The sequence below is a fragment of the Amblyomma mixtum genome, chromosome 1, assembly GCF_055824585.1.
Source record: "Amblyomma mixtum isolate Tamu chromosome 1, ASM5582458v1, whole genome shotgun sequence".
Classification (NCBI taxonomy): domain Eukaryota; kingdom Metazoa; phylum Arthropoda; class Arachnida; order Ixodida; family Ixodidae; genus Amblyomma; species Amblyomma mixtum.
In genome coordinates, this window is record NC_143012.1 from 278,142,308 (window position 1) to 278,152,619 (window position 10,312).

Consider the following 10,312-nt stretch of genomic DNA (forward strand, 5'->3'; position numbering starts at 1 on the left):
AAACCATCAATGCCATTCATACCAACTTTAATGAATAAACTTTGATGTCATAAGAATAGCCCAAAGCAAGAGAACAAATTATAATTATGCTGAATTTATGAATAGCAATACAGCATAAGGCAAACTACCTGAAGAATTATAAAGTTTATGCCACTTCGATTTCAAAACCGCAAGGATTTAGATTAGTCAGCCTTTCTTTGCAAATAGGCAACATATGTACGCAGGCCTCATTGAAAGCTGAAAACACTGCACTTTTAAGAATTCCTGTATGCTCAAGCATATGCAGTGACATTTGCCTTTGCGCGGCAAAATAAATATCTCTGTCCTATCTGTAGCAGCAACTCAATACACAACAGTAAAGTAATGGTAGAATGCAAGAAAAACATTCATTCTTTTAAAAAAAATAAACAAGCCTGTGAGCTGTGGCCTGTCCTCAGAGCTGCATTACACTTTCTAGGCCAATATATAAAACTCTTGCAGGCGCAGCGGGATTGTGAAGACTCCCCCTAAATAAATGACAGCGTCAGCCAGGAAACCTGACTGCATGAAAATGGAAGGGTTAATATGTGCAATTTTCTGCGGCTCCAAGTGCTTCACTTTACTCAGGCAAAATCTCCTAAATGTAGTTATAAGCAGGGTATGTTTTTTACGCCCTTAAGGCAATGTAATTTCATAACTTGAGAGAGGAATTCAGGCTAATCCGAACGATATAAGCCACAAGATGCCAAGTACTCATGTGTGTCTTGAGCCGAGGCTTCAAGACAACAACAGCATACTTCTGGGCCAATCAGCAACCAAACTGCTGCAGAATACAGTGTTGGAAACTCCAGAGGCAAAAAGTTTTTTGTGAGCATTTTGTTTATCAAAATGTGAAAAAAAAAAAAAGGCAAACAATATATATATATAATATATATGTATATCACTTTGATCTAGATATGTCCATTACCCTTTAGCCCAACAACTAGAGTCCAAGAGTCCAACAACAGTGCACAGCTGATCCTTGCTTGCTTGATCCAAGTCACATTTTTAATACGCTATGCCATGCAAAGGCAAGGATGTCTAGCAGAGTTGCACCACTTTAGAATATGTTAAAGCACCAAACCCAACCAACAAGTCAGCACCTTTCTTTCTCATCGAAAGTACAGAGGAAGTGCTACGACAGACAAGAAGCAGGTCACCCTTTCGAACCAACCACAGAAGGCAGCACGTTAACCACCTGTACACAGGGCAGCACTCAAATCAAAGTTGACATCCGTAATACCATTCGGACAATCGCACCACACTATCACAAACCATTCATGCAAAAAACACAGCTCCAACAAACAACACTGCAGCTGAGCTTACGAATATGGTGGCCCTTTGTATGTCCGGAACAGGTTATTAAGCCATCTTCCCTCATGTCATTATGGAATGCCATTTTAACTATCAGCAGCGGCAGTCTTCCCCTTCTCACAAATTTCACCAGAATGCTCTAAAAAACCACAAGAAAGCATAAAAAGCTTTAATGGCAGCAAAACAGCTTTCTTTTCTTTCCATGGCCTATTCTCAAGCTTTGCTGAAACTGACATATGAAAGACATAAACTGTAACTGTACACGAAGCAGACATTTCCAGTTAAAAAAAAAGAAAAAGGCACCATAAGTGGGTTCTAGCAGTCTATCTGTTGCACACACAAAAGAAAATACCGTTGCTATTCTTCTAGATCAGCTGCAAAAAGCAGCGTCAAGAATTTGGCCCAATAGTCTGGTCGTCACATTGTGAGTTGTCAGAAATGTGAGCCTTGAAACATTCTGAGCTACCACAAAAGCATTCACCACAGTGCACAGCAATGCAACCTACACCACTGAGGACTGACATCTTTATCTGCACACGACACTGTGATATCAGACCATTATCAAAAGCTCGAAGTACCGTGCAGTGTCAAAGAGCAAGTAAATGAGGAACTTCACCGCCTCAACATCTGCAACATGACCTCACAAGTATTATCACAATGTGTCTTGAGTACCTGACAGAAACTTTTAACAATGAGCCCCTCACAATTCGAACTCTTTGAGAGTTGTTGAATGAGAAATAACTTGAAACGCACAGCAGGATGACAACAGTGTATGAGGGAGACGATTCTGTCATTGTAATAATAAAAACACATGAACAACAGAGCCTATGCAAGCTTCTTGCATGCTCTTATTACTGTGCCCCACCAAACAGACACTCTTGCTCTAACTGATGCTCTGGTTATTTTCTGAGTTGTAATATTCAGAAACAGCAGCAGTGTGAAGCTTTTAAAAAACAGATATAAGCCATAAGAAACTCGTAAACTTTACTTTTGTTTTTCATTATTCTTAACTGCTAACCTCTCACGTCTCTCTCCACATGCCCTGAAATGAGCAAAGAAATTAATTAAGCTCAAAAGAAAATGCCAGAGCTGACTAAATGAGAGAAAAGGAACAAGCACCCAATTTTTCACCTCGGTGCTCTCTGGCTTGTGCACATCAACTCTTGACTAATCAATCATATTAACAAATTGTATTAAAATAAAAAATAAACATTCCTGCCAATCACAGCACATCACTAGCAGCTGCTTCATTACGTGAACTGATGTCTTGCTTTAAACGAAACAACTGCAAAGTAACACACTATTTGCTCTCACTTTTCTCGCTGTACCAGTTGCGTTGGATAATAATGAGTAAAACTGACACCTATGAGCACCAGTCAACACCGCTTCTTTATGGATGACAAACTGCTGCTGACATTATAAACACACTGCTCTGAAACTGACTGCACCATTTTACTGTATTCACTTGCACAATGGACATTCTCCCATAATAAATGCATCCATTATTCCTTTTGTCAAAATATATTCTTTTGTTGGCATACTACCTCCCGAACTGAATGTGCTCCACAAGTCACGTCAGATTTTAAAAACTGCTTTGGGAAAAAAAGACTGCACTCATTATGGAAGTAAAGATGAAAGACTGGACTTCCATGTTGCAAAAAATATCCTCAAGAAGGCACTTCTACTGCAAGCCTAGGTTTGCAGCAGCTATTTTGTGACACAAGCAATACGCAACTAGCTCTGCAGCAAAATGCACAGTCTTCAGGAGTCGGATAAAATGAGTAAAAAAGAATTCGTCTAGCCGCACAGAGAAGTCATGCATTGCAATGTGGTGCTATAATGATGGACAAAAACAACACTCAAAGCATCTAAAAGTAAGGCTGTCACTTTCAAACTTAAGGGCTGTGGACCAGCACAAATAATAAAAGAGAGAAAGCAAGTGAAAAATGATAATGTGGTTGCAGCTTTACCTCTAGCTCTGGTATGAAGTTAACTAAGGGACATTTCACATGAAGGAAATGCACATCTTGTAAATCTGACACCGTAGAGTGTATGTGTTGTTTTCATATGAAATGAAAATTTCATTATCACGATTAGACTTAAATAGTAGATATTGGCGCATCAGAGCGCTCTAACTTTTCTCCCAAGAGAAAGCAGCACAGTAACACTTTAACTCTATTTCTGTTTCAATCATCATCTTAATCATAAACCTATGTCCTGCATTTCAAGCATCAAGATTCAAACTGTTGTTCCTCAATGCAGTAATAAACATTAATAATTGTAACCATTATTTCATAATAGCTCTTGTGAGTCAGCAATAAAATTCCAATACGGAAAGGTGTCAGGCAGGGAGACATGATCTCGCCAATGCTCTTCACTGCCTGCTTACAGGAGGTATTCCGGGGACTGGAATGGGAACAGTTGGGGATAAGAGTTAATGGAGAATACCCGAGTAATTTGCGATTCGCTGATGACATTGCCTTGCTAAGCCACTCAGGACAAGAACTGCAAAGCATGATCAATCAGTAAAGACAGGCAGAGCAGAACGGTGGGGCTAAGAATTAACATGCAGAAAACCAAAGTAATGTTCAGCAGCCTAGCAAGGGAACAGCAGTTCGCAATTGGTAGCGAGGTGCTGGAAGTAGTAAGAGAATGTGTATACTTAGGGCAGGTAGTGACCGCAGATCCAGATCATGAGAGGGAAATAACTAGAAGAATAAGAATGGGGTGGAGCGCATATGGCAGGTTCTCTCAGATCATGAATGGTAGCTTACCAACATCCCTGAAGAGAAAAGTATACAACAGCTGTATCCTACCGGTACTCACCTATGGGGCAGAAACTTGGAGGCTAACAAAGAGGGTTCAGCTTAAGTTAAGAACAACGCAGCGAGCTATGGAAAGGAAAATGATAGGTGTAACGCTAAGAGAACGGAAGAGGGCGGAGTGGGTAAGGGAACAAACGCAGGCTAATGATATCTTAGTTGAAATCAAGAGGAAGAAATGGGCTTGGGCAGGGCATGTAATGCGAAGGCAAGATAACCGCTGGTCCTTAAGGGTAACGGACTGGATTCCAAGAGAAAGCAAATGTAGCAGGGGACGGCAGAAAGTTAGGTGGGCGGATGAGATTAAGAAGTTTGCGGGGATACAGTGGCGGCAACTGACAAAGGACAGGGTTAATTGGAGAGACATGGGAGAGGCCTTTGCCCTGCAGTGGGTGTACTCAGGCTGATGATGATGATGATGATGATGAGTGTATGTGTTTGTGCTTGTCGTCTGTGGAAAGTGGTGCTCCCGTATATTTTGCTACACCCTCAGAAAAATGCTAAGCGTGGTAGCAAGGTACACAGAATAGACAACTGCACCAGGCCAAAAGTCATTAGCTGCTCGTTACCACAGGTCTCATTTTTCAGCCGCACGCTTAGCAAAAACCAAGCTGAAGACAAAGTTACGCCCAGCATTTGTTCAGTGACATAAGGGCGAAAGGAGTGCAACTTAGGCATGAACAACCACACTGACAAACCAGAGGCGAGGAAGGAGACGCAGGATGAAGAACGACTCAGAGAAAATGAAACTGACTGAGAAGAAAATGACTCAGAAAACGGCAGGCCTACGAGCCGAACAGACAGCCTCTCAAAAAACTATCTGTGCAAAAATGAGGCTTGCGGGAGCTATTCCTTCTCGCAATGCTTGGGAAGAGCAGCCTGGGTCTCACAGGCCCCCCCCGCAGCTGCATTTGAAACAGCCAGCTGCAAGTGCAATGGCACATCGCTTAACTGCTGCGCCGATAGTCGCTGCGATCTATCAATGTGACACATTTTGCGTAGCCGGAATTGGAATTAATCAGGTATAGAAAGGCAATAGTCTCAGAAGTGGAATAGGTATAGAATCAGAATTCAGAATGAACACATCCGTCCTGTCTCCCACACCCTCCCTCAGAATTTTTCCCACTCAACAACTCTGATAAGGAACATGAGAGAAAATCACCACTCTGATTGTAATAAGGCAGAGAGAAGGAATCCGCAGTCAAAAAGCAGTGCCATTAGGAGGCAAGGAAGAGTGTACTATGCTATATAACTTTCTAAAGATCCAAACACATCTTAACATTTTCTATTCAGCATGGCATGCAGAATATGAGTAGCCTAAGTATGACAAGCTCTTTGATAAATCTCTGCAGTAGCATTTTCCACTGGGATATGACTCCATACTTAGTTTTCTGACAACAAATACCTAAAAAGCATTAGAAATAACAAAATGAAGAGGCAAAATGAAAACACCACTTAAAATAGTGTTCTTGAAGCAAAAAAAAATAATAATGCGCATGCTTCTACGCTGGCTTGTTAACACCCAGTAAAGGGTATATGGAATGTTTTCAGCAAGAACTGAGTACAAAACAAAAGACTAAAAGCAAAATGTGCATACTTCCACTGCACAATTAACTTTTATCAGCAGAGTATGATGGAGGGGAGGCTTGTAGGTATGACATTCCATAAGCTTAAAAACTGTGCAAAGGACAAGATGCAAAAAGAGAGGCACACAGGACGCTTCGCCTGTGTGCTTCTTTTTTCGTGTCCAGTCCTTTGCGCAGTCTTTATGTTTATAGAATAACTTTATCAAGCTCCCATTTTCCTTTAGGACTCTCTGAATTAGCATGAAGAGCCAGTGTGAGCAGGCTCGCTGTGCCATGTTATTCTTTTTACTTCCCTTAGCTGTGACACTTTTCATCTTCTAGGTGCCTTCCAGACTTTGGTGAAGGTTCTCCTCAATTGGAACCATAAAGTATTCAAGGGTCCTCTGCCTGTGGTTCAATAAGACACTGTGTGTTCACAGCATTGCTAGCATTAGCCAAAGACTCTCCGACTGCTCTTCAATCCCTTCTATAGCTCCCTACTCCGCGCACTATCTACTTTTCAGGTAATATGATGGTCCTTCGTTTTTTTACACAGCACTGGTCCCAACTCCCGGCTGTGGTCAGGCACATCATTCATGTCTTTGTGGATATCTGCACATATCATTTGTCTTCATCTTCACCGACCGTAACACTCTCCTTCCCCTCCCACCCTAGTGCGAAGTAGCAGGCCAGAGAACCATAACTCTCAGGCCTAACTCTCAGTCTTTCTTTGTAAATAGAGCACTCGCTCAACAGCCTAAGGGCTTGAATCAGCCAGCCAGTCACATAGAAGCCACACAAAACGGACAGGGCACGTCACAGTTGTCACGTGTCAAAGCTGCTGCCAGCTTCCGCTGCACGGCACCGGTGCTTTTTGAGGTGCTCGTTCCGGCTGAAGGTGCGACTGCAGTGGGGGCAGACAAACGGCCGCTCCCCTGTGTGGACACGGAGGTGGTTGTTGAGGTTGGTCTGGTAGTTGGTCGAGTAGGCGCAGTAGCTGCACCGGAAGCGGTGCAGGGGCACAGGCTGTGGCTGCCGGCTGTTCGCTCCCAGCCGCTGGTGTGGGATCGTCATTCGTGGAACCAGCGGCATGTGACGGATGGCCCTCGCCAGCAGAGACCGCCCTGCAGTGGAGGAAGAGGAGAAGAAGAGAGACATGGGGGAGAGAGAGAGATTGATGAGCTGCTGCCAGACTCATCAGCAACTCATCAAAACTCAGCTGCCTCAACTCATCAAAACTCGTAAAGCTCAACTGCCTCAACTCGTCAGCATTCAATCTGTTCCACACATGTACAGTAAAATTGTGATTTAAAAAAGCCTCAAGAGGACACCAATTCTTTGGTTTAAAAAATTTCCATTAAGTAAAGAAACAATACGGCATCATGATTACCAGCGAGGAAATGCATTTCTGAAATCTAGAAAACCATATTTTGTTAAAACAGAGTCTGACAGAACACCATAATCAAGGTAAGGCAACTGATGCTTGACTGCCTCCCAAATGGTAGCAATGCTTAAGCTGGGTCTTCAATGTCTATGTTAATACTACCCACAGAAATGCATCCTAGCAGACAACTCATATGAGAAACACAAAGGCTAGAGAGAGCTGGTAAGAAAGACCAGGGGCTGTATTGCAATACCACTCTACAAATGAGGCCATACTAAAAGCCCTGCTTTTACTGGTCGCCGTTGGCTGGCGACCAATAGGAAGAGGATGGCACAGATGGCAACTGGGGCTTTTGAAGTGGTTTTGTAATACAGCCCCAATTCTCTGTCACTACTCTGCCTTCCCCTCAGTCCTTGAAGCTTGCGGTTAAAGTACGTAATGCAAGATATATCATGAAAATTGCTTTCAACTAAAAAAAACCAACTAAACTGATGCAGTTACAGTAAAAACAACCCCGACCAGCACTTTCTCAAAAACTGTGCTACTGCAGTAAAGCTCAGGAATATGGCAGATAAGACTGCAAGCCTTCACGATATGGAAATATCAAACATTTTAGCTAAGTGTCACTACATAGTTTTCTGCCATAATGGTTAGCACACATCTGGTTACAACCCGAGCTTAGAACATACCAGCTGCTTCAAAACTTGACTAGTCCCAGTGGTCACTTAGTGGAGGTTTACAAACAGCAGCATCATTTTGAGGCAGCAAATAAGAATTGCCGCCATTTGTTGTCATTATCCTCTGAGAGCAAAAATTTTTTTGTCTTGTTTTAGCTTTTAATTTACCAATCAGAATGCTATATCAATGCATTTTTGTTACTACATCTGTTTCACCAATTTTGTTGCCAGGCGCAGGTGCATTTATCAAGGATCTTGTAGTTTTGACTTAAATGCAGTTTACGTTATTGACCACAACAACGATGATGACAAACTCCCAAATTTTGGCTCAATCAAACCGCTGAATTTAAATACAGGGGTCCAATGAGAAATTCTGCAACTGGTAAGATATAAGAGCTCTGGTTATAACTTCCTCATTATGCTAGGTAGTGGACATGTCACAATTAGTTCCAAAGAACAGGCTATTTCAACAAAAAAAAATGTTAGAAAAAACGGAGGTTTGAAGCTTAAGGCAAACATACAAAATTTGTTTAAGAAGGTTGAACTGCGCTAAGTGCCAATGGCCATCACAAAACGAGATAATTATACAAGGAGAATTAACACTCAACAAGTGTTGAGAAGATAAAGGCAGTAAAAAATATAAACAAACATTTTACACATTTTGACTTCGCAGGAGCAACTGATAATTTCAACAAGCAGCTTTCACAATGGTGTCACTGAAATAATGTGTGGCAAAAAGAAATTCACACTAGCGGCAAGGCTCAAGAGGTGCACAAATCCAAAAATCATAAGCATAGCCATCACAGAAAGAAAGTACACAAACTGCTTCCTCAAAGAACAGCGAGAAACAGCTTCAGCAAAGTTCACACACTCCCCACTGCTAACAGCTCCTAAAATATAATGAATGAAACTATGCATTTAATTCCATTTTTATAACTTCACACACACTTTTGTACATGCCTGTCATAGCCACAGATAAGAGATAACCTGCTACTCATAACTTGAGGAACTACACATGAAGCAAAATAACAACATAATAAAAAGATCAACCACATCAACTTTTTGTTTTTTTGCCACAAATGAAGAATCTCATCACAGCACAAATAATTATGTAAGGGATGTTTCTTACAGGACTAGAGGAGGCAAATTACCCCAAAAGCCAAGTGGGCATATTGAAACTGCTGTAATTTTTACGAGATGACTGAAACAACAGTTAAGTTCTGCAAGTCACTGATAGCCGCACACAAATAGCCCTGGCTGAGAGAGTTCAGTTTCAGTGGATGCAATCATCCCAAAGACATTTGCAAACCTCATCATAAACTGCTCTCCCTGCAGCCAACTTGAATACTCAAACAGATTATAATTATTGCGAGCCAGGCACAAAACGGAAGCTTGTGGTCTCTTAGTTTAAAATAAGCCCGCAGCATAGTATTGCATGGCAACTTACTTCATAATGTCAAGTCACTGACTCTCAAATATGCATATTTTAGATGCTTTCTTACAATGAAAATTGCAGCAGTACAAGAAACCTGCAGAACCTAAGTGAACAGTCAAGGGAACCTCGTCTCATAGAGGGTGGTAAGTGAGCAATGAGCAAGAGCAGGATTAATGTTGTTGCCACGCAACACCGCGACAAGCACTGGCCTGAAACATACTGCTTAAAAATTTTGTTTTCAACTCGTCATAATATGCTTAATGGCTGCACGGAATCAACAAACAATTTCAGATTGGCTGAGACAAAACTTTTATAACCACGCCAAAGAAGAAACAAGAAAGCAACAACAGTGAAAATGCACTGTGAACTGGTTGACATACAAGAGTGAGCAAGAAAGTTAGAAAAGCCAAAGGTATAGCTTTTATTAGCAGAATATGCAAGCCATACTACAGCAGTCTGCATAGTCTTCAAGGAAGTTTTAACTTTTCAGGGCACGACGAAACATAACACCTCAACTGCTTAACTCAACGATGCAATGAGTCCAGACCACGTTTCAAAGTGCAGCGGTACATCAGGAGCTACATACGCTCTTAAACCTGCAGTGCATTTGTGCTTTCCTTTTGTCCACTCAAATGAAATTATGCCTCACAGGAACAATGCACACATATGCACACAGAACCAAACTAACAAAACAGCACACAAGCTTGAAAAAAAAAAACGCCTCAACGAGCTGGTTAGGCACATATACAAAGTTTAAAAAAAGCCAAAACTCAGTTGAGCATATTAACTTGCATGCAACAAAGGGCAACACAAAACAAAGCAAAGGTGCAGTATTACAAACACCAAATTCTAACAAATGCATCATCATAAATAGATTCAAGCCGAGTATGACAGGTCTTCTGTCCTAGAAACACAAAGGGTACACACAGGAAGGAGGAAAAAAAAAAAAAGCTACCAAGCCAAAAGTGAACTAACGGCACCATAAGATGATGAAATGTATCAGGTTGAACAACTGTACAAATTCTCACTGGATGCTCTATCTGAAATGAGCCAAGCTGTTTGTACAAACAGTGAGTAGTTAAAAGGTTGCATGAGGC

General features: G+C 41.6%; 1 protein-coding gene across 1 annotated transcript; it reads right to left on the reverse strand.

Moving 5' to 3' along the window:
• Positions 1–6: 6 nt before the first annotated feature.
• LOC149371833 (zinc finger and BTB domain-containing protein 8A-like) lies at positions 7–9,462 on the reverse strand. The gene has a single exon (XM_089566117.1). The coding sequence runs from the start codon at positions 6,875–6,877 to the stop codon at positions 6,545–6,547; it is 333 nt and encodes a 110-aa protein (XP_089422243.1). The 5' UTR covers positions 6,878–9,462; the 3' UTR covers positions 7–6,544.
• Positions 9,463–10,312: the final 850 nt, after the last annotated feature.

Excerpts from the sequence above, each read along its gene's own strand:
- LOC149371833 (XM_089566117.1), bottom strand. The coding sequence starts at position 6,877 with ATGTCTCTCTTCTTCTCCTCTTCCTCCACTGCAGGGCGGTCTCTGCTG.